The sequence below is a fragment of the Dysidea avara genome, chromosome 6 (assembly GCF_963678975.1).
Source record: "Dysidea avara chromosome 6, odDysAvar1.4, whole genome shotgun sequence".
NCBI classification, from domain to species: domain Eukaryota; kingdom Metazoa; phylum Porifera; class Demospongiae; order Dictyoceratida; family Dysideidae; genus Dysidea; species Dysidea avara.
The window spans coordinates 7,774,615-7,799,834 of record NC_089277.1 but is presented as its reverse complement, the minus strand read 5'-3'; the positions used below and the strand labels follow the sequence as shown (position 1 = coordinate 7,799,834).

General features: G+C 38.2%; 1 protein-coding gene and 1 long non-coding RNA gene across 24 annotated transcripts in view; one reads left to right on the top strand and one right to left on the bottom strand.

Annotated features, from left to right (window-relative positions):
- The window catches only part of LOC136258270 (uncharacterized), a 46,025-nt gene that overhangs the window by 12,634 nt on the left and 8,171 nt on the right, over nt 1-25,220 (top strand). For 10 of the 14 annotated variants that reach the window (XR_010702702.1, XR_010702690.1, XR_010702695.1 and 7 more), the window contains 3 exons: nt 4,823-4,925; nt 9,589-9,772; nt 10,974-11,335. This is a non-coding gene — a long non-coding RNA (uncharacterized lncRNA). Of the gene's footprint in view, nt 1-4,822; nt 4,926-7,776; nt 9,101-9,588; nt 9,773-10,973; nt 11,336-25,220 lie in introns of those variants that run through there. The other 4 variants (XR_010702703.1, XR_010702700.1, XR_010702698.1 and 1 more) reach the window with 3 other exon arrangements.
- LOC136258265 (protein mono-ADP-ribosyltransferase PARP4-like) lies at nt 10,872-25,119 on the bottom strand. 10 transcript variants are annotated; one of them, XM_066051603.1, is made up of 14 exons: nt 24,904-25,099; nt 21,314-21,348; nt 19,773-19,989; nt 19,618-19,719; nt 18,773-18,846; nt 18,511-18,719; nt 18,374-18,473; nt 16,764-16,859; nt 16,020-16,093; nt 15,033-15,124; nt 14,910-14,978; nt 12,290-12,497; nt 11,114-11,204; nt 10,872-11,061 (listed from the first exon to the last, which is right to left on the bottom strand). In XM_066051603.1, the coding sequence occupies exons 4-10, from the start codon at nt 19,628-19,630 to the stop codon at nt 15,115-15,117; spliced, it is 576 nt and encodes a 191-aa protein (XP_065907675.1). In that variant the 5' UTR covers nt 19,631-19,719; nt 19,773-19,989; nt 21,314-21,348; nt 24,904-25,099; the 3' UTR covers nt 10,872-11,061; nt 11,114-11,204; nt 12,290-12,497; nt 14,910-14,978; nt 15,033-15,114. The 10 variants fall into 10 exon arrangements, with proteins under 10 accessions (XP_065907675.1, XP_065907676.1, XP_065907674.1 ...); XM_066051604.1 differs by having other exon boundaries at nt 19,618-19,734; nt 19,777-19,989; XM_066051602.1 differs by having other exon boundaries at nt 19,777-19,989; nt 24,904-25,097.

The following is a 25,220-nucleotide window of genomic DNA, read 5'->3' as shown; positions in this document are numbered from 1 at the left end:
CCATTCATCTTTGCTGACAGCGAAAGGTGTTGATTTGGCGGTAGCTCATGATGGCTTCCCTTCGTAACTGAAATTGTCTGTATTTTTCATAGTGGCTATTTTGATTGCAGAAGTGCTTTTCAAACAGTTCTTGATTTGTACTGCTGTGTAACGGGTTGAACATAGCCTACAGCGAAGCATAATGGATACTTCACTTTTCAGACAATAATTGATATAACTGGGGCGAGCAGCACCATTTCTTTCTTTTGGTATGCGTGGATTGTAGAGGTGCTTTTTGAACAGTTCTTGATTTGAAATGCTGTGTAACGGGTTGAACATAGCTGACAACAAAGCGTAATGGATACTTCACTTTTTCAGACGGTAATTGATATAACTGGCGCGAGCGGCACCATTTCTTTCTTTTGGTATGTGTGGATTGTAGAGGTGCTTTTCGAACAGTTCTTGATTCGAAATGCTGTGTAACGGGTTGAACATAGCTGACAACAAAGCATAATGGATACTTCACTTTTCAGATGATCTATATTATAAGACTGAAAAGCCGTCCGTCTGTCTGCATTCCATTTGATGTCAGGCATGTACTCTTGAACCGCTGTACGTTTCGAAGCGTCTTTGTGTCTAAATAAGCGCTCATTATCCAGCTCTACAATGACGGTTTCGAAAAGTTCGTGCAAGCTATCGTTTGTCCATTACCACTCTTTAACGCGAAGGTGTAGAAGAAAAATGGCTTAAATTCTTTCTATAAACCGCAAGTAGACACCTATCTCAGTCCATTTGTACGGGTCTTTATAAGACAAAAATAAACATGTAGTCTCAGGTGTAGGACAGGTAGGTGAATGGGTTAGACAGCCGCCTTACGTGTAGAAGGTGTGGGTTCAATTCTAGTTTGTGATAACTTTTGTTTTGGATTTGGGCACCTTTTCAGTACACTTTTTTTTTTCGTTCAGGTACCTTTTCAGTGCACCTTTTAGTCATTCTGGGTACCTTTTGAACTATTGGCCATTGGAGTTTATTACGTAATTCTTAAATATAATTTGCACAATACTATTCACCTGACGTCATCATTCGAATACATTGGAAGCAGTAAGCTTCCACATTCGAAAACATGTATAACCCCGATCGTCAGTACATATATCTTCATGGAGTTTCAACTTGATGCAAGAAAAAACCAGAAACACATGAATGTCTAAATGCAGTCTTCAAACCATGGATCAGGGAAGCCCCATGCTAGTCTCGCGTGCCAGACGGTTTGTGTGGGGGCGGCAAATAAACCGTCTGATCACTGTTGCACACCTTCCGTGAACTCACTGGAATGCAATTAGATTACATCATGGTATTGTTTTGCGCCAAGGATGATGTAATAATCGTTCCAACCACTTCTGTGAGCAGACTAAGACGATAATTGTACTGGTATTGTCCTGGTGACATATTCGAAACATTGCTGAACGTCTTCCTCTACAATTCCGCCGTTTCACAAATCCGTAGTGAACCATAATCGTTCTTATACCAATGCTTTTAAGAGCCCTGTACTAGAGAAACAAAGATCCTAAACCCATGGCGTTGTTAAACTTTCGAAAAAGTAATCTGTGTAGCCGAGATTCAGTTCTTTATTACACTAAGAATTTGAATTATTAGTGTTTGTTTCGTTACAGAGTCCGCGAAGCGATCTGATTGGCTCTGCCAACATTCCGGCAGTGGTCCCGGAATGTGTGCAACAGTGACCAGACGGTTTATTTTCCGCCCCCACACAAACCGTCTGGCACGCGAGACTAGCCCCATGCTAAGCTGGCAGCCATAAGGCAAGTAGTAGTATAACCTTAAGTGTCACTAAAGATTCATTCTTATTTACATGTTTTTTTAAAAAAATTAAATTAAGTATATCATTGACAATTATGCACTATCAGTATTTGCAAATTAAATTACAACAAAGTATGTGATTGTTTTGTTTATGGTGAAGTTTATGGTCTGCTAATGCTCTGGATGATTTCATCACTGCTGTAGTAAGTGGCAGTAAAAGGCCTTGCAGTAAGAAGTACAAAGGGCCTGTTTACAGCAGCTTCTGCTATTTCTTCCAAAACAGTAGTGAACGCTTTCAGTGTAACTCTTTTGTCACCACTTTTTACCATCAGCTGAGCAACCACTTCAGACTCACATTCCTTCATGCATTGTGCTGTGCTACATTTCCTACAAGTATCGTAATCATCGCTGCTGTCAATTTTCGCATTGCACTTGATGCATTTCAAATAAGCTTCAAGTGACACCACTCCAATTACTTTAGTATTCTCAATGATACATGGGAAAAGATTTTGAGCTTCTTCACCTACATCCGAGTCAACATCTACATCCTCAATTTCAGTGATAACAGTATTGCCCTGGACTGACAAGTACTTTTGTCCACGATATTCTTTGACAGACACCTTTTCAAATCGATACGACTTGATAGCAGCAACTTTTTTCATGTCATCTTCCCAAAAGTTCATTTTGACAACAACACTTTGGTCAGCCACAATGACATTCTGTAGCATTTTACCACTGGATGTACATACAGGCTCATCCACTTGCACGACCTTGACTTCACAGTTAATTTTATTGTACTCTGGTACATCGTTCAGCTCACTTAGTGGCGTTATTGTAATATCTTCTTTCTCCAGGCCAACATTAAAAGTTTTATCAGTTTTCTCAACAGTTGTTCCTTTGCCAACTAACACCTATCACAGAACAAGGAGTATTATCTGTAATACATACTAACTCTACATATTTACCTCATAATCGTTGCTGTAGCGTGCCTTCTTTACTTGGCAGTTAGTCAACACAACTGCATTCCCCATCTCTTCACTAAGTCTCTTTCTAATGGCTCCATCAAAACCATAAAGCCGCACTCTTCGATTGTCATCCAGTATCTCTCCATGAAAATATGATGCCCCCCTTCCCTTTTTCATAGGAGAGATATCTCCCAAAACTCTAGTTATTTGAGCATCTAATGATTCATTCACAATACTGCTCTAGTTATTTGAGCATCTAATGATTCATTCACGATACTGCTCACATCAATTTCTTTCAATGCCATCTCTGTGTCTTGACCAATAAAAATGCACACTACAACAGCTACGTTGCCTTTTATAGTGCAAAACTAGCTATGCTGGAGAGCTGGTGGAATTTCTACAACATCCTATTGTTGTTGACAAGTGTACTACATGAGAAAGTACCACCCATACGTAGGTAAAGCCTATCATCCATGTAGAGTACTAAGGTATTGCTCCGACTTCCAATCTTACAAATTGTACTGTATGATAGTAAATGTAACATCTCCAACTGCATACGTACTATAAAGGGTTGCATTCATACTCTAGCCTATGTTTTCAAACTCCTTTGCCTATGGTAATGGTATGATCATAACTATCACATAATTACAAAGTCTTTAAGTAACACTATTCATTTGCCAGTTTGCTGACACTAATGCCTACTAAGCAATGCCAAAGATCAGCTATATAATGCTATATGATAAGTTGTACATACTAGCTATAAAAGTTCTAATGCAAATGACTTCAGGAATTCAAATCCACTTTCCAATTTTACACTGCATATTACTTATTGCTTTAACCACACAATTTAAAGTTCTTTTTATCTGTTAGTGTTTAATAGCTTAGTCAGTATTGATATAGTATAATACTTAACATTGCAGTGCTGGTGTTAATACTTGATGGCATTGTGCTGGTGTAGCATTGTGGTGCTGGTGTTAATTCTTAATGGCATTGTGCTGGTGTAGCATTGTGGTGCTGGTGTAGCATTGTGGCATTGTGGTGCTGGTGTAGCATTGTGGTGCTGGTGTAGCATTGTGGTGCTGGTGTAGCATTGTGGTGCTGGTGTAGCATTGTGGTGCTGGTGTTAATTCTTGATGGCATTGTGCTGGTGTAGCATTGTAGTACTAGTGTTAACACTTGATAGCATTGTAGTACTGGTGTTAACACTTGATAGCATTGTAGTACTGGTATTAATACTTCATATCTTAGTTAGCATTAATCCACCTATTGTTTCTTTATGTCTGAAGTATACATTCCCCTATAGCCATGTTTTTTCTGTGTCTTTGTCCCTGTGTGTTCAATTAGAGCATAAAGCTCACATGAATTGAATAGTAATGCTTGATTCCCTTTCATCTGTGAATTGTAGTTACTATAGAAATGATCCTGCACGTAGGGCAGGTACCAATGCTAGTAGTAACTGATATAGCTGGGGTGCGCGGTACCATTTCCAATGCGGTATGCATGGTCATAATAAAATTATTTACAAAAAGTTAACGAACAAGTACACGAAAAATTAGGAATTTTCAACTAGAGTAGGGACCATAGCACATCGATAAAAAGTACTGAAACAAGTTGGAGTAGTCCATGATATTAAATCACCGTAAATAATAAGAAGTGTTATATCCCTACTGTGCATTTCCGTTATGGTATCTTGAGCACAGTAGGGATATAACACTTCTAATTGTTTTACGGTGATATAATATCATGGACTACTTCAACTTGTTTCAGTACTTTTTATTGATGTGCTATGGTCCCTACTCTAGTTGAAAATTCCTAATTTTTTTGTGTACTTGTGAAGGAAAAGTGGGGCTGGTTTTTGGTGATAATCTTGGACAAGGAAACCCAAACCTTCATGATACCTACTACCAGGACTGTCATACTTTGTATGATGTATGTATGTACAGTGGACATGCTGTACACAGTGTCCACATTTACGTATAAGCTGGAACACACACACACACACAACGCACGCACAGAGTACCATGACCCCTAGAGTGCACCATAATGACATCATTCCAATACAGATACTACAATGTGTGGACAAGGTTGGTGAAGAAAGAGAATACAGTGTTATGTTCCCGTCAATATTGACATCCATGGTCAACCCTTCACTGAAGTGTTTGCAAGGTACATATATCTGCTACTCTGTTCATCATTACGTATTATGGTAATAGTTCACACTAACCTTATCATCTGTTTATATTATACTTTTTGGTCGCAGTAAAAAACAATAAATTAAATAGAAAAAAATTTTTTTCTACTATTGCAATGACTGCTTGATGCCTCCAACCAAACATAACTTGATGAGGTTTAATACTATGGGGTTGACTTCTTCACTGCTCAACATCACTTTGTGCTTTAATTTTGCTAACCGCAGTACATTGTAATCATGGGCTTACCTTTGTTCTCTTTTGTGTCCTACTTTTTCAATGACATCACAAAGTATTGATACACAATAGAGCAATACTGCTTCCCTGTGGCTGTACTGACTACCTATCATGCTGCAGTAAATGTCCTGGATTGATTCCAGAGACACTTCTCTTACTGTTCTTCGTTTGCAATGTCATGTGTAATGTGTATAACATAGCTGATAACAAATCATCCTAACTTTCTCAGTAAAATATTGTTGGGACATAGACCGGTTGCAGCAGAAGAAATTAAGATGAATATCGTTGCTATCTGCCATATTTTAGGGCAGCTTTGCAGAGCAATGCGTTGTTCAGTTTGCCACATCATGCAAATGGAATGGATCAGATGGATGGCAGAGATTAACAGGCCAAATCCTGATAGATGCAAGGAAGAGCAATGATATTGGTGGATAGTGCGACACATGCATGTTCAGGAAACACCGGCGATACTTGAGGGAAACATACCACAGGTGGCTCCAAAAAAAGCTGGATTAAGTGTCCATCACAGTGGTGGATCCAATGGTGGGTATGGGCCACCCCACCTGATCACCATCACAAATAATATAAATTTACAAAATCGAGATACTCTAATAGAGCAGTCAGTCTAATAGAACAGTCACCACACAATACTATTGATAATCTTCCACAAACCACAAGTTACCAAGTATCATCCGCAGCATCTACAGTGTAAACCTATCCCATGATGGGAACACTTAGCTTACTAAGAATATTCTACAAATGAAATACACATGGTCCTCTCATATAGTTAGCTGAGCTGTACTCATGACCGTCATTTATCTCTACACAACTCTTTATGGGCCCCTTAACATGCCTATAACCTTCCATTCAAAGGCACATGGTTTTTTCATTATGGCCATACCAAATTAATCATATGTTTCACGGATTGTTTACCCTCTAGTAGTGACACGGCAGGTCAAAAAATGAATAAACATGTACTGTATATGACCGTATAGAAGCCCGGGCGTTTATTTCCTATAAATAATTTTTGACCCGGCGTTAATTTGGACCCAGGCGTTTATTTCTTATTAGCCACTCGTTGAGAATGACAGGTGCCACCAGTACAAGTACCTACGAAATGCAAAATCCATAGCTCATCACGTACATAAAACCATTTGGACTCCTCTACTGGGTGAAACATTGGAAGTCGGGCGGAAAGATGACTATGACCACAATAAATACGCTACGGCCATCAGCAGAAGAGAAGGCATAGTCGAACAAGACAAGACATCATAACACTGGTGACAGGACATTACTGTAGACTAGTTAGCAGCTGACACGAGTTTAGAACCCCGGCATTTATTTCAGTGCATGTCATTAGCACGCCGGCGTTTAAATGAGCCCCAGCGTTTATTACAGTATGACAGTCCCCTAGTTGTACCCGGCGTATATTTGAGCCCCTGCGTGTATTTGAGCCCGGCTTTAATACAGTCGTATACGGTAAATCATTTCAGTTGCAACTGACTGTTTTGTTAGAGTTTATATGACTGCTCTATTAGAGTATCTTAATCTCAACAGGTGCAAAAGCTAAAGTCTTTCTGAAATAATGTGATGGAACTCCATTTCCTCCCCTTTGCTACTACACTTGTTAACATGCTTGCACATATTAAAGAGTCTACAAGCATACCAGCACTCTTTTAAAAGGATCATGTGATTTGCATTTATTTTTTGGGTTTGCTAAAACACTAACCTGCCACATCTGTGAAACATAAGATTAATTTATCATGGCTGAACTGGTCATCAACAACTCTAAAAAGTTTATATTCTAGTGCGCAAAACTGCCTATGGAGATCCACCGGACCTTTTTCCCTTTCTGTTCCCACAAAAAAGAATGACCACTCTGAGCATGGTACTACCCTAGAAACGAGGAGTAGGTGAATTACAACACTGACTCGTGCACTGATAAGTGTTTCTACATCAGTTGTATTAGCAGAGTTGCCATGGTGATGACTCAGAGTGCATGTATGTATGCATACACAGTTTAGCCACCAACCTTGCAGTCCAGGGCAAGACTAGTACTTGTACATACGGTTATGTATCATTCAATATGCTCGAAATGAACTGTTCATTGGCTTTGATTGGTTCAACATTTCATCCTGAGTCTTTCCCAGTATTTCTTAGTTGTACCAGCAGTCTCCATCTTTACTAGGCCCCTACGACTAGTCTTCTCAACAGTCTCAAAATAGCAAGTGGCTTAAGACCTAGTCATATGCATACCCCAGGTACTGCCACTCTTCCTGGCGTCTATCTGAATACTTTTTTTTTACCCATCTGCTTTATATGTACAGTGTGCAGTTGATCGTTGGTTATCTCAGTATGAGTCTTGGCATTCAGAACACTGGAACAACAGTGCAGTGCTTAGAACAATATGTTGCTATGCAAAGCTGCCCCCAAAAATATGGCGGATAGCAACAGTTTCCATGAACACGCCTATGTAATTACTTTTGCTGCAACCAGTCTATTCTGTCAGACAAAAAAAAACTAATTTTATGGCATGTTCTTTGTTTTGATGCAGTGTGTTGGAGTATTATATTATTGTGTGCTTGTTTTAGCTCTACCAGTGTACGCTCTACTGGGGATGTAGTAAATGTGTGCAAGAGCCAACCTGAGTTTAATAACCCGAGTTATCAGTCTGGTTAACCTGGGATAGTGTGAATGTGGTGTTATATGTGGTCCCTTTTTACAGTGTTAACAAACATTAATTTAGTCCCCTGAAGTGAGGACACCTCATGGATAATAGTACCTTTGATAATCATTACACTTGTATTACCATGATCTCATTTGTAATAGTGTACTGATATTTAGACCCTTTGAAATCAGGACATAACGACAACACTTACCCATCAGGATTTAGCACTACAGTATTAAGTGTTGTTAACTGTAACAATAGAGTATTTAACAGTTACAGTGGAACCTCTCTTAAAGGACTCTCTGAATTATGGAAACCTCTGTACTAAGGACAAAGGATTTTGGTCCCAACAGGTCCAACTCCATACATTTTACCTCTAAAAGAGGAAAACCTCTATATTACAACCAAAAATTTTTGGTCCTAAAGTGTCCGTTATTGAGAGGTTCCACTGTATGTGTAAACTAATTGTTGTTTACATAAATCTTGAAACTGTTTTGTCAGTGTATCATCGTACACAAAAATTGTTTATTAGTTGTAACTTGATAATCCTGATAGTTACAGGTCCCAAATATTTGTGGGTATCTTTAGTGTATTTGGTATACAAGTAGCTGCTTGTTGTGTTTCCCTCCAGTTTAGATAGTCTTACACCAGTTTACTTGTATCAGGGGTTTCCCCATAGCAGTGAAGGTTGGGATGGGCACCAGGTAGGTTTTGAAATGGACAAGGAAAGTGTTTATTGTGAAGAGGACAAATAATGGACTCTATATATGTAGGTGGTCTCTATGGGCTAAAGGAACAGAACTGGCTACAACCATGGGACCATGGGATAACTGTAGGATATTCCTGTAGTACTACAGTTGAACTATGGGATTGTGGGATACGTAGTTTAATAAACTATAGGACAATGATTGGTAAATGTGAACATGTATGAGTGAAGTGAGAGGACACTGACCAACTGTACAAGACTATGTCATACAATGTCATTGATAAGTGTCGTCCCACTAGGACCTGTGAGAAGGATAAAATAGCAAGTCGCAATATTTACATCAAAGCTCTATTAAATGTAGAAAATAATCCAATTGTGTTATTGGTCAAAATACTGTTACTACCACCCAGTTGTATAGACAATTAAGCTGCAGAGATCAGCACACAAAACAGGTTCATCAAGTTTAGTCACTAGATGTTTATCATTGGTACAAGATTGTACATACCGAGACTATTGTTTGTCAAAACACTCTATTAGAAAAGTTAGTGTTATGAGGAGCAGGTGGGGTGATCACATGATCTCCATAGTTGTAAACTATTACTAATAACGAGCTTTATCCGAAATTACATCACAGACATAAAAATGGCCGCTGTAGTGTGGGGACGTTCGTAAAATTTGTGTCAACTATGGGGAGAAATTTTTTGAACTGCAATATCTCGGCCAAAACGGAGCTCTAACCAGCAGATATGATTGGCTGAAAGAATAGGAATCTAGCGTTGTTTTGAAAATCAACCAAAAAATTGCTTTTACATATTTACTGTAATGTCTTATAGCCATACCTGCTAGTTAGACTTCCTTCTTGGCTGAGATATTGCCATTCAAAAAGTTTCTTCCCATAGTTGCCCATACAAATTTTACAAACATCCCCACACTACAGCGGCTATTTTATGTGACATAGTTTCGGATTAGGCCCATACACATCAAAACTAGTCCATTAAGTGTGTCATTAATGTGGTTTGATTTTGGTAGGTCAACTACTGACTGGTCTACTGAACATTTTGAAGGTCAAGACTATACCAAAATATAAGATGATATATCAGATAGGCTGAACCAAATCCTGGATGTAGCATGGTGGACACTAGTGTGTATATACATGAGCAACTGTAAAAGGAGGGTAAATCATGAAGAAACCAGATGTGGGATGGATTGCACTGTAAGTGATCAACTGTACAGAATAGTCTTTGGAGTTAAGACACCTTTGTAGTTGGAATTCCATTGTTTGTTCAGGCAGGTTTTACCAGGTTTAGACTTTGCTGTTTGATAGCTTTGTTGTGGTTACTGTTATGTAAACAAAAGTTAAATAGTCAACCTCCTTAGTTTATCATGAGTTGTGTATATTGGATGGTTAGTATGATGCAATTCAGCCAGATAATTTGGCAGTCAGTGGATTAATCAATTTAAAAAATCTATATCTTTAATAGTATAACCTTACTGTAGTCAGTGTCCTTTTACAAAATGATGTTCTTCAAAAAGTGAAACTGAATTTTTTGGTAACACCACACCCATACTTGAAAAGTTGTCGTTCAGACCCGACCAACCCAATTTTACGCTTGAAATCAAGATTACCTTACATTTGAATTAAGTTTCTGATTGTTGCAAAATGATCATGATGCTCTAATAAGACAGTCAGTTGATCTAATTTTGATCTCAAGTCAAGGCTTAATTTTCATAGGCATAGACCAGACCCCTTGGCAAGAGCACACTAGTTACAAATCCTAGCATGTATATTTTTAGGGCAGTGCTCAGCAAAGGAAACCTACTGTAAGCTGAGCCAAAACTTTAGTATTTAGTGTGCCATGTTTGTAATTAAGCTCTGCGGCTTGTATTTTGACATGCCTGTAGACGATACAGGTGTTTTTCTATATTTCACTGATTTTTCTTGTACCAAGAACTGTGTAGCAACTTTTCAAATAGGTATGGCCCAAGGTCAGTAAAAACAGACACCTTATTGGGTTGTTACAGCGATGAGAGAAATTACTAATAGTTCCTATAGTTTTCTTTGATTAAGACTCCCATGTGAAATGAGCTTTTATTCTGATACATTGCAACTTTGTTAATACGTAGGACCACCTTTGTCTTATTAAAGAGGTCATGACATATAATTGGGACCTACAGTACGTACTTAACAAATGAGATGGTAATTTAAAGAGGTGGCCACTCAGTGACATTTCCCTGTATAGAGATATTGTGTACATACAGTGTGTACGTAGCTGGCCCCAATCATACACATACAGTACTACACATTCACTGGAAATAGTTACTAATACCAATGATATAAGTAACAACACACATGTGCAGTAAATAATTAGAATACACATCTGCATAAAATAATTAGAGTTACTCCTTTATTGTAGTCCCTACTGGTCAGTGAAGTAGACAATTCATCCACATCTTGAATTGGTTAAGAGAGTTGTGGTTAACAGTTATCTGTTCTCAAAGGACCTGCAGACAGGCAACAAGTTAGCCTATGGCACAGGGAGTCAGATATCTGAACCTGAAAACTATGCTGAATGCAGAAAAAATCCCAGATCCACAGATAGCACTCCATCCAACAATCACTGTGAAGATGACAGACCTTACTAGACCTACGATATAGAAAGAAACTATTGTATATTATTTTGTAAGAATACCATGTGACATGTAGCACTTTCAATATTGTTCATTTCTCTACTGTGTATTGTGTAACATTGGCAAGATGAAATATTGGGGAGTTGAATACTATATTTTGTGGGGTTAAATATTGGTGGGGTCTAATATTGTCAGAACTAACACTTCACTACATTTCTGTACATATACACACATCCGTGTATAACAGGGAGAAGTACAGTGTATAGTGTAATATGCAAAGGTGTAGGTAGAGGAGGTTCGGATAGTTCGGACAAACCCCCCTTTCAGAGGCAGAATTTTATAAAATTTTAAATCACACCAAATCTTACAGCCCTGGAGCTCTCCGGTAGCTACTTGCCCACTGACGCTCCTCTACTACTCTAGCATATTAACACTGAACCATTACAGCACATGATCAATTGTGCACGTGATGCATGGTTGAAATGGCGAAGGACTGTTCAATGGTTGGTTGAGACATATTACAAGGCAGCAACTGCTAAACTTGAGTGGTCGTTTTATACATGTGTCAGGTTAGCACAAACTGTGAATTGATGTCTCAAACATATTGGAGTACAAGCCAAGTCTGAAGTTATTGACCATCAACAGAAGGGCCAATAATGTATAGCTGGAAAGAAGGTATTGCCAACTAATGGACTCGAGTGTGGAGGGCTTCCGTGTGTTAGAAATTGAAGTTGGCTGTCAGTATGCTGTCTAGCTAGAAGTGAAGATTACAATAGGTTTATAGTTTCTACGTATAAGCTGCATAAACATAGGCTTAAGTCTATAAATATTCAAGCTCATTGTGCATTAGATACACTGGTACATCATTCCATCTGCATAGAAATTAACAGACGTAAGTAGGTTGTGATGATAACTAGGGATACTGTATATATGCATGCAACCCTCGTGTTTAAGAAGAAGGGTCTTGTCAATAAAACATGGAACACAGAAATTCCTTATTGTTTATGGCACATATTGTACAAACAGTCATAAAACAGTAAATAAAATTTATCAACATGTAAATTAATCACTTACACAAAACAATGAAATACACATCACATACTTTCACTCAATCGTGCAGCAGCAAATTTAGCTGGCAATGATGGTTATTGAACTGCCAATGATGCTGATGATCTTGGTACTGGCTCTGCTGGTCGTGATGCCCGTGATGGTGGTCTTTCAAAAGGACTACGGAGGGTGAGAATTCCTCTTTTTGAAGCTGCTTCATCACCAACATAAGAATATTTCTGTCCCATTCCAACCATAACACCCTGAAATGTGTACATGTAGTCCATTAGGGCTAAAACGGATAGCAATTTTTACTATCCTGAACTAAATTATTCCGGATATTCTATGGTTAGCAAAATCATCACTTGCTATAAAACATGACATATTTTTCCATGAACCCGCTTGCCATACAGGTGTACTCATAATTTAGCAAGCATACGTAGTATTAGTATAATGATTAGGATTCTGGTATAATAATCAATGTTAAGGCTTTGAATCATCATGAAATTGCTTTAAATTATTAGCAATTATCCTGAAGGCTGCAAATTACTCTTCAGACACTCAATTACTATCTGGATATCCTGATAATACGGATATCTGTTTCGGCACTAGTATTATGCCGATCATTAATACTGTAGTACATAATAGCAATGATCACAAAACAAACTCCAGTCTTGTATGTTATTGTGCCCTCAAGTGTCTGCAGCAAATTTCTACAACCATTTTGAAATTTGTTAATTTTTTTCTGAAGCTTTCTGTAATCTTAAAATAATGTATTTTAAGTCATTGCTTAGAGTAGATACATGATTATTCATATGATAAAGACAACCCCGTCTGCTTCTTAATAATGATATGGATAGTTGGATATACATATGTATGTAGGTACAACCACACATGATACACATGTGTACATACACTTACTGTACAGTATGTGTACATACACGTAATGTGACCAGATTTTTAAAAACAAATCAAAATTGCACTTCTTGCAAATTCAAACTAACACCACCAATACACTACCATGTGATTACTTTTAACTACATTGATAAGCTTGAACGAGTACAGAGGCAATCTGCCAGATTCATTATGGCTGACTTCTCGCGTTTCAGCAGCGTAACTAACATGCTCATTGACCTTAACATTCCCAGCTTAGAACACCGCAGACAAGTATCTAGTATCACCCTCCTCTACAAAATTGTTCATAATCTCATTGATATATCTCCAGTTGATTTAATCCCTGTCACTTCTAACACCAGAGGACATGATCAAAGATTTCATCATATCTATGCAAGGACCAATCAGTACAGTAATTCATTCTTCCCTAGATCAATTAGACTGTGGAATTCACTCCCACCTGACCTAATCCAACAACAATCATTACAAATTTTTAAGTACCAACTGAAATTATTATTACTTTCCCCTACCAATCAGTAATCCCATAATCAATCATATTGTAAAACATTTTGTATGCATGTTTCATATGTGCGTTAATCCTCAAACTGAGGCTGCACATTTTTGGAAAATAAAATAAAAATAAACTAGAGCTGAGCGATAGTAGAAAATTCACTATCACAATAGATATTGAAGTATTATTCACAATACGATAATATCACGATAATTACACTTTGAGTGATCTTCAGTCAAGTTCCAAGTATTCAATGCATGTTAAGCATAATTAGCACCATCATTGATTACTATTTGCTTGGTTTTCTTGTGAGTGCATCAATTAGGTAATTAATTGCGTGGGCGGCCGATATTTATACAATTTTTGTTACAGCCTTGCAACAAAACTTTTCCATGATAAAGCAAACCAAGTAGTTATAAAACAGCTAAGCCAGTTTCTCAAGTAGCATTTTTAGTGGAATTTCTAGACCCTTCGCGAAGTGATCGACTAATTGCGTGGGCGGCCGATAAATATACACAGCTTGTTATAGCCTTGCAACCAGACATTTCGCGAATAAGCAAGCCTAAAGAGTTACAAAACAGTTAAAGAAACTTGGTAACAATGTTTCTAGTAATCTTACAGCAATATCGCGATAGTAAGCTGTAATTATCATATCGCGATAATGATTTTTTGATCGCGAGTATCGAACTATCGATATTATCGCTCAGCACTACTTTTAACCCCATTACTCAAACTGATTGAAAGAACCATCTTTTCTGGGTGATGTGGCAAGCTCAAATGGCAATTTCTGGTCTTGTTAAGGACCTGGCTTGATGAGAATTACTGTAGCAGAGCCTTGGTGGATGACCTGTTACAGTTAGCCAAACGTTTTCTGTGTTGATTCTACTGCCTGTTATCTAATGTCTAGACTACAATTGTGGTAAACCTCCATTTTTAAGTCCTTTTGTAACCCACCCCTCCACCTTTTTGTCAGTACTTGTGATTCTACTTTGCTTGTCCAACTCAATAGATTTTTACCTTATGTGCCAGCAAACTCTACAAGCAGCTAAAAGTACTGGAAGTGCACTGAAAGGTAGTTGATGCATCTTCTGTATAAATCTCATGTGCACTTGACAAGTCATAATGACTTAAAATTTATCTTAAAACTTCTAACGTGCAATTTGGATTGTTTCCCTAAATCCAGTCACATTTAAGGAGATCGATCACTTTGTCAACCAAACTATGCATGTAGTACGTATGCATAGAAAAGTCAACCTTTAAATTGCAGTACCTGATGTCGAGGCCTTCCTACCAGAGTTGGAAAAATGGCTCTGGGAGCATCATCTCCAGCAAGACCAGCCTAGTAGATACACAGAAGAATTTTACTCGCATTCATAAAGTACTTGCCCCACACCTTGACATTGAACATTCCAGTATCAATAACAACTGGTAATCCAAAACCTTCTTCATCATCTTCCTCTTCTAATTCTTCTCACTTAGGAGGTCCTATGTATGTAAACATACCAGTGTATATTCATGTAAATTATACACCTGCAAACATGCAGTTGAGCAAAACTGAACACTATGATATAATGCAAGCATTGATGTGACCTGTTGTATTGCTGTATCCATCTGAAAAACAACTACCAAATTACTATCACTGCATACATACAGTAACTGGTGCAATAAAAATTATTTGGAACCTGTTATAGATAGTGAAGCTATGATATACACATGCGACTGTGACTGTTTTATTAGAGTATCTCAATCTCACTACGAGCCATGCAACAGATTAAGGGGCATGGTTGCAATGTCTAAGTGAATAATTGCAACTAGATCATTCAGTTAAGTGGTAGCCATCCTCTGATTGTTAGGCAGGCAGGCAGGCAGGCAGGCAGGCAGGCAGGCAGGCAGGCAGGCAGGCAGGCAGGCAGGCAGGCAGGCAGGCAGGCAGGCAGGCAGGCAGGCAGGCAGGCAGGCAGGCAGGCAGGCAGGCAGGCAGGCAGGCAGGCAGGCAGGCAGGCAGGCAGGCAGGCAGGCAGGCAGGCAGGCAGGCAGGCAGGCAGGCAGGCAGGCAGGCAGGCAGGCAGGCAGGCAGGCAGGCAGATGAAATAGATGAATTTCGAAATTTTTAAAACTCACTGTACATCGAAACATTCGACTTTTTGCTTCATTTAACCAAGGTACAGCAACATTATAACAGTGTTAATGCATTCCAGGTGGTTTTTCAGGTAAAACTTATTGCAAGACCATTTTTAAGGTGTGAAAATCCACAAAACCATATGATTTCTTATCAACCCCTACTATACAATCTACACTAAACACACACACACACACACACACACACACACACACACACACACACACACACACACACACACACACACACACACACACACACCTGAAGACATTGAGGTACAAACCCATAGACCACTTGATGTGATCCACTAACAGTGACACTATCTCCTGAGGTGCCTGTATGATTAAACAAAATGCACACTTACTCAACAGACCATTAATATCATCTTGTACACAATTGTGATGTCATGTGTATATTTGCAAAACTATGTACATATGTACTGTAGCAAGAGTTCATAATATATATACTGAGGAGAGTATCCTACTCTCATATACCCCTGTAGAAGGGCGTATCGTAAAGTTATGACATAACGCTTCCGAGTTCTCCTGTTTCTCTTTGTATAATTAATGATGTCATTAATTGAACATAATATTGATTGAATGCGTGCCTAACAATGTTACTAGCAACTGAACCAACTCTAGCTTTCAGCGTTCTCACCGAACTACAAGCGTGTCTAGACAACTGTGTAGGCATTTTTTGCCAGGCCATTCACAAATAGGCTACCCTGAGCTTCGCGAGTATGGAACAGTACTAACGATTCTAGCACTTTTATGGCTGCCCGTACGTCACAAACCACAACATCTTGTCGTTATGTCATAACTTCCCTTCCACAGGGGTATATGAGAGTAGGATACTCTCCTCAGTATATATATTATGAACTCTTGACTATAGGTACTCTTATTATTCACTCTTGGTACAAATAAGTAGAATATTTCAGTGACATGCAAGTAAATAATATTACTCTATGTATAATGTACTTAGGTCAATTGTATTGAAGATTCCAACCTGAATTGGTTTAGGAGCATTTTCATCAAATTGTTGCCACATCACCTTCACTGATGTGAGAGCTGGTTCAAATGCCTTACTCGGTTGTGATTTCACCTAATGAAACAAGCAACTACTTTATAAACATTTATTGCATACTATTATTGCTACATTCATAGCAACACATGTACATACACAACTGTACTTGTATTCTGTTGAGGTAGTTTATACACACTAATATATAGCACACTCTCAAATGTTGAACTTATTAGAGATAGCAGCTTTGCCCCGTGTTGTCTGGTGGGTACAATGATTGTTGTGGTTGTTGTGTAAATTACTGTAACACTGATAATGCCAATCTTGTCCTGCACCAAGAGAAGCTGGTCCAAAAGAAGAAAAGTAGTGACAGCCATTGGAATAGCTGTCACAAACAATGAAATTTAAAGACTGCACTACTTTTACTTTTATTGATACAATGTAGTAACTTATCATACAGTATCTACTCAAGGCCATTATAACATCAGTATTTGTACTGTACTTGCATACTAGTGGGTTTAACTTGTCCTGCTTGATTAATGTTTTTGCTTTGAACAACTGTTAAAGTGGTATGCACACTTGATTAAACACCACACCTTAAATAGTAGTCGCACTTCACAATCAGTTTTGAAATTATGAGTTTAAAGAGCATTGAGTAGTGATCGAGTTTGAATAGTTGCTGTATCAATTTTAATAAACGCCACTGTATTTAACCAAGTAAATACGGTATTACGTATACCACAGCTGGAGAAGTTATTTAGGCAGTGCACAGAACAAGTAAGTGCCAATATCTAGAACTACCACGATATAACTGTACCACCGGAACCGTTTGCAGACTATTAAATGAAGATAAAATGAGAAAGGGAGATGTGGGGAAACTTGTCACTGATCAAGTATTTAGACAACGATAATGCACCAGCAAGATGTTCTAGTCCTCTTGGTTTACATACCAATTGAATCCCTCGAGACAGTCAAATATTTCTTAAAATTCAAGAACATTGTTACTACTGTAGCTCAAGGAAAAGTATTGTAAACTTTGTAGATGCAGAGCAAATACCTGGAGACACATTCAGCTGGACCACAATACATTGTGAAGAAGGAATGTATGCCTAAAAGCATATAAATTGGCACAATAGGCATACCACAGCTAGCTAGAATGGTGGAACATACAGTACATACATACACGAATATTGAAATTGCAAATATAGTAAGATTCATTTGATCAATGTTTTGCCTAAAAAGAAATTGAGAAACACTGAATTGATCTAAATTAAAGACTGTATGTCTTTCAACAGAACTATGACTTAAGTGTGTATGTATAAACTGTTATGTTTAGGTATTGTAGTTAAAACCTGGTCCACATTGTATGTATCCAGCCGTACTTCAACTATTACTGTGTACAAATTCCCTTAGCATGTCTCCTTTTAGTACTGCATCCATTTCTGAATTAAGCATGTGTATGTGTCCATGTACTATGATACTGCATATGTCATGCACATAAGTATCATTCTTAAAAGTGAGTAACAATAGTTATTGTAGGTACTGCATGCACTGTTCCACCACAGATCCTGCCATTCAACCATTAATGCACAAACCTTTCTTTGCCATTTTGACTTGGTCTTAGGATCAAAGAACCCTTCATATCCTGTACCAACTCTAGCCATGGACTTCAGGAAGTGACGATTAGCAGTTTTTCTACACAAACACTAGTAGTTACACCTCACAAATTTACCTAACTCCAAAAGTGAACACCCTGGTGGTATGTACTGCTTGTCTGATGGCCTGTAGTGTTGGCTGCTCTTCTGTCATATGTCCATCAGTCACAAGGAACACATTACGAGAAGGGAGAGTGGATGAGTCTGCACCACTTCCACTGGATAATAGCAGTAGTGACCTCAATGGTCTCCACACATCTGTACTACCCATAGTAGCTGTAGCATCCTACACAAGTATTGTTACAGTATTGGATGTGTAGACAAGTGTATTATATGTACCTGTATGCAGTTAGTAGCAGTTGTAACAGTCTCTTTACTCTTTGGTTGACAGGAAGGAAACAGCTCATCATAAGCTGGAAACCAACAAAATGTCGCCATAGAGATATCAAGACACACGATAGTGTGTCGTGCAGCCAAGAAAGCCGGCAACCATACCGTAAGTACATTGACAGGAAGAAAGAAAACAGCTTTTTCATGCGTGCATAGCTACATGGCCCCTTCTCCAAAGCACACCATTTTTGCATTATAGTTGTCCCGGTACACCACACAGCAAATTTGATTAAATTCGCAACAGCCATTTGTGAGATATGGGCATTCAAAGTTTCATTTTAATTTCTTTGTTTTTTCTTCTTATGCCGTACAGGGGCTACGGGGGCTTTGATTTCTTTTCGCACACTTTGCAAAAATTGCTATAAAGTGCGAACGTGTAACTCGATTGCCTTGATCTTTGGCACAAATGAAGAACGTGTAACGTATGGTAGATTCACGTACCAAGTTTGTTGTGAATCTGAGGAATAGTCAAGAAGTTATGAGCATTTATTCACATAAAAAAAGGATCAAACTTCTGTCACGGATACAGGGTAAACCAAGTATAGAAATAACTTGAAAATTGATGTGTAGATAGGCTGATCATCATAGCAGTGCCTTTTGATAGTTTGAATAGCAATAGAGTTACAGCGACAAAGGTATACAACAAAAACCAAGCAAGTGTAAAATCACGGGATCGAGATACTCTAATAGAGCAGTCACCACGAGGTAAAAAAGGTGTGCAAAAAATGTTGGAAAAAACAAAAAAAAAAGACAAAAAAAAAAAAAAACAGAGTTCAAACCAGGAACCTCCATACCTAACACCTGCATCTTTAACCACTGAACCACTGCTACCTTGGCTGATCACCTCACTTAATTTATCTATGTAACAACTCAGGTGAATTCCAACAGACTATAGCCTACAATCACATACGCTACATGTACATGTTGATTATCAATGTATTATAAGCACCTACTCTGAGATGATCTTTGACTTCAGTCATTACGCAGCTGGCAGCTGGCTAGTATCTGCCACTTGTTCTCCACAGCTCCAATCTCATGTGTGGTGAAAATACAAATGTGGCATTTATCAATTCCTTGACCACAATCACTGAACTTGTCACAAGGTACAAGTTTCATGCTCCATGTTAAGCATGAAGCCACCCCACTTCACTGAAGAAGCTACTCCTCTAAAATAAGTTGGTAAACCAAAGTTTCTGTAATGAGCAACTTGCTTGACAACAACATGATGGATTAGTGTGAAGTTTTGGTAGTAGGTTATTATTGGTATGTGTTGTGATAGTAAAATGGCCTACCCATAAATACATCCACTGTACATACACCATACACCATGTACATGATTTAAGCAATATGGTTCGTTTATAATGTGCTGAAGAACAAAAGCTTATGACAGGAGCTACCATGCAATGTTTATTGCTGCTTCGTATGGCATGCGAAGGGCCGAGGTAATTGCAAACGATACATGATATTGTTAACATCGCCATAAACCAAAGGGTTTTAAAAAAACCAAACATACTATCTTAAAACTTACACTAAATCCAATTTGATTATCCAGTAAACCCCATTCAACCTCACTGTTCACTAGATTTGTATTGGGTCTATTGAGGCTCATGTGAAATACCAGATGGAACTATGCAATTAAAGCAATATAATTTTACATAGCACTTAAAACATGTCCGCCCTCCTCTGCTATAATACTACTACATTATTAACTAGACAGAGACACTGTAAACATGTCCCAAATATGAGATTTAGCCAACATTATAACAGTTGAAAATCACTAGCCTCACAATACCTTCATGACAATTGGCAGTATTGGTAAGGTGTAACCAAAAGTGCATTCAGTACTATGTACCTGAAATGCTTTCAATAGGTTGCTAAAAAATTATTTAGTGAAATTTTCTATGGAACAACTACCTGACTGATGCCTTCAGACAAGTATAACTGGAGGCTACAGACTTGATTCTTTAGCCCAACATGTGCTTTTTGGCATACCGTAGTACGTACAATGCATATTTCATGTGCTTACCTGTGTCCTCTTTGTGTCCCATTTATTTTTATGGAGTGCTGTGTGATGGCTTAATTCCCAATATTTCCAAATTTTCTGTTGTGACTGGATTGATTGCAGAGGTCCTTCTCATAGTGTTCTTCATTATTTTGAATTTGAGTGCATGTGTAACAGGCTGAACATAGCTGAAAATGAAGCATAATTCTGTTTCAAATTGTGTTCAGATGATAACAATATGCCTGGCACCATTCTGTATTCTAATATGGTATGTGTGGGTTCACCAGTAAGTCACAATAACGTTACAAAAATAATTATACACAAACAAGTACACCACCGTACAAGGAATAAATAGTAGTAAGGGAGGTCCCCTACACCTGAAGATATAATAGTTAGTGTACATTTAATTCCTAATTATGAAGAGATTCATTACATATACCCCAAAATTATACACTACAAGGGTGTATGTACATACATCTTTATCTCACCAGAAACTTCACCAAATAATTCCTTCTTCATATTTCTACAAGGACAGAATAATAACGTACATCAAATCACTAAGCTCAAAATAATTAAGATTTCAAATTCAAATGATGTACATGAATTACAAACTAATTACAAATGTATGCAGGTGACTGGCATGACACAACCATGGTAACATGATGTCATGCTAATTATACCTGCACCAATTTTATTACTATAACATGTCCTTGGAGACTATTGGAGGAATGAAGTCCAATAGCCTTTGAAAAACATGTCATGTTGATACCTTCATGTCAATGTAAGTAACATCACAACTACAATTTATTTTTGCCCTTCATATAGAGGTGTCCTTTATTCAGGGTTCATAAAGCACTGGTACCATAGGGAGAGGTAGATCATGATGCGTTAAAGCCCATGTGGACTATGAAGCACTAGTTAAAATATTTTTATTAAATACAGTGATACTATCTGTTGGAAGTACCAGATCGTACATCAACAATCCTATTAATAATCATCTATAATCGCTACAGGTTATTGTTAGCATGAAAACCATGACTACCATGCATTGTAATCACTATAAGCCCCATTTCACCATAACAGACAGTTTTTTTCAAGCAAGAATCACACCGTTGCAAACAGAAAACGTAGTTCTAACTGAAATATATATTGCACCCTGTCGTGCCCCTTCCTCTACTATTTGTACAGACTATTGGCTCACATGAAAATCTTTTAGTGTTTGCACAATACTATTTCGAATTCACATGGGCTTGTCCCACCCCCTACACTGGTACTATTGATTTGTGACTTAGACATTTGTCCTATATTTAGAAGCTGTCCTTTAAGAGGGGTTGCACTGTACATGTAAAGCTGTTGTTATGGTTACTACTGTTCCCATTGGTTACTGTCACCATCAGTCCACTGTACAAAGTGATGGACCATTCACAGTGATATGAAGTAGTTAAAACATGTTAGACAGTTATACACTTAACCTAGTACACTACACATTCGCAGTAGCCATGCCACCAGGCTGCTTTTCACAAGTGGATTTTTAGAGATGTAGTAGGAACACTGGCACCTTGGAATACCACTAACCACAAAACTGGACACATGGCCACTAGAGATGCACGATGGGATGATATGTCAATACATTACCATATTGTAATACACAAGAGAGTGACCAGATGTTGATACAATTTTTAATCAATACATTGTGTATCACAATATCAACTTGAACATTATATACGTACACAGCTGTGTTTGGCATAAAGTTATCAAATTTTGAAATGCTGATACTAGTTTACAACCAAATTATTGAGTTGCTATTGCACAGAGTTAGTCTTTTAAGAAAGTCTGTCATGTATACACACTGTTTTGTAGTATCGTAACATATTGTGATATTTTTTGAGGCAATGTATGATACTTACAATTTTCTGTATTGTCCCATGTCTAATGGACACAATTACCAGATGTGTTCTATGTGTATTCCCATTGTTAGCACACTGGTTAGGAGCTCTACTTATAATAAGGCTGGAGACTACTCCTGCTTGACCGATATACTAACTGCATGCCTGTCCACCACCATCCATGGTTGTGTGGGTGGGAATGGGCTACAGCTTTATACCTGTAGTATATGATGGACTTTAATATTACCACAAAAACAAAACTGGCGTAATGTGGACACTGTGGGACAACATTATCAAGGTGACCAGTTATTTACTAAAGGAACATTTTGGGACCTTAATGAAGTCTACACATATTGGGGGTGATCTCATTTTTTGAATCTCTATAAGTAGGACAAAGTATTTGTAAGTGAACACATTTTATATTTATGGTCTCAACTAGACACCAGCTACTTCATCCCTTGAATACACACCTGGTCCATTAAGATGTTGAGATGCTGTAAGTGGTGAAATCTTGGAGCTGCAGGTCTACTTTTTATTTTTAATAAATGCTTCACCAACCAGAAGTTCATGCAACACTGAATGCTAGCTCACATAGTATAAAGTTCATGGTGATAATTGGCAGCTTAACAGAGCAGCACCAGCAACTTTACCTGAGAGAAAAGTGTATCCCAGTGAAGTATTGTGTTCACCCAGTTTGTTCATCAAGTATAAACATATACAACTAAAAAATGTGGTTTGCCCTAGATATTACCACTGACCCCAGCCAGAAGTGACCTAATTATGTAGGGCATCCTGTTTTTCCAGCAAGGGGCAGTCATTACCAATAGCCCTGTAGACGAACCAACTGCAATCATAATCAAGGTGTTTGGTGAACACAAATGTATCTTGATTGCTAGAATTTGCCCGAAAAGGGCCTTGCACATTTTCGCAAATTTTTTGAGATAGCTAGCTTAATTGCCACTTTCGAGGATTTCTTGATCACTTGATTAAATGCAAAAAAAATTAACCTATGATCGATTGAATTTGATCCTGATCACAGATGGTTCTACAGGTAGCGACTATCCCTTGTCCAGGTTTAGTGTATACACTTAAGAGATACTTTAGTTAGGGATTATCTTAGGTGTAGTGTAATAGTCTTAGCATAAAGACAGTGTTGGGCAAGTTACTTTTTACAAGTAACTAGTTACATATTACTTGTAACTGAACTATTTAGTTACAGTTACATGTTACCCATAAAATAAAGTAACTATAATAATATTACATATTATATTACTTTGTGTCCACAGCCTTAAGCTGTCATGTGTGAAACTACCACATTATCACGTGACATGATTGCGTTGTTGGACAATGTGCAAGTCTTGGTTATAAGTAAGAAGCTGGTGAATAAGCTTCATTCAGTAGGCTTCAATACTTCGTTGTGGCTAGGCGTTACTCAGTTGATTACTAACTTCCGTTACTTGTAGTAATAATATTACGTAATATTAGATTCGTTACAGTAACTATATTACTTAGGTAACCCGTTACATTTGTAAGTAAAATAACTTGAGTTATATTACCTGTTCTTATAGCGTATTTCGTTATATTACTTAGTTACCACAAAAGTAATATTACGTAACGCGTTACTCCCAACACTGCATAAAGATGAACTCATAGTAAGCTGATGGTACCCGTATATAGTTCGACTGCAACATTCATAGTTTCATGAGCAAGGGGGCCGGGTGTCACATAGGTACGCGCTGTAGGTAGATCTGCAACTCTGGGCAGTCTTGACCCAATGAAATTTCACCTTGACCCTGTGACTAAGCCTTTTTTCAGTCTTTGACCTGCAAGGATATTTCAGTACTTTTCAATAGATTTTTACCCTTGACCGTGGACTTGGCACGAGTTTGGTGGCCTTGACCATAGATTATATATTCCAGTAGGGAATATATAATCTATGCCTTGACTTAGACTTATGACCGCGGTCGCAGATCTACCTACAGTGAGTGCTCCCTTAGTTAGGCCAGACCACTCGGTGTTTGGTGGGGTATTCAAAATGCTACCTATACAACCATGCAAAACTATAGTCTCTCGTGGACCACTCTTTTCTTTTTTTCTCTGATCATGAGTAGGGAGAGAAAGCGGTCTGGCCACGCAAGACTTAGTACAATATTGATAGCTGTATATCGAGAAGTAGCTAATGCTATTTATACCTCTCACTTGACGATTTGATTTCCTTAGCTCTAGGCGAAGTCCTTTTCTCGTTGATAAAATTGATGTGCTCTAGTTGGAATAATTATTTTAAAGTGCACTCCCCGAACGCACTACAATGTTGCTACGTGGAGACTAGACCATAGACTTTCTCTGGCAGTGATGTCAAGCGAAGTACTCCTTGTAAGTGTGTAACTGATGTTTCTGTACTGTCTGTGGTAGTTAGATTGTAGTGTTGGTTTAACTGTACACCAACAATTTACAAAGCAACAGAGGCGTAGCTAGCCAGAAGGTGGGGGGGGGGGGGGGGGGTAGGTAC

What these genes read in the sequence shown, in the direction of transcription:
- LOC136258265 (XM_066051600.1), bottom strand. Translation starts at nt 19,803, where the DNA reads ATGACTGAAGTCAAAGATCATCTCAGAGTAG. An exon ending in CAAAGATCATCTCAGAGTAG is followed by an intron (nt 18,847 to 19,772) that starts GTGCTTATAATA and finishes GTTGGTTTCCAG; the next exon opens with CTTATGATGAGCTGTTTCCT. An exon ending in AGTCAAAATGGCAAAGAAAG is followed by an intron (nt 16,860 to 18,373) that starts GTTTGTGCATTA and finishes TTGTTTCATTAG; the next exon opens with GTGAAATCACAACCGAGTAA.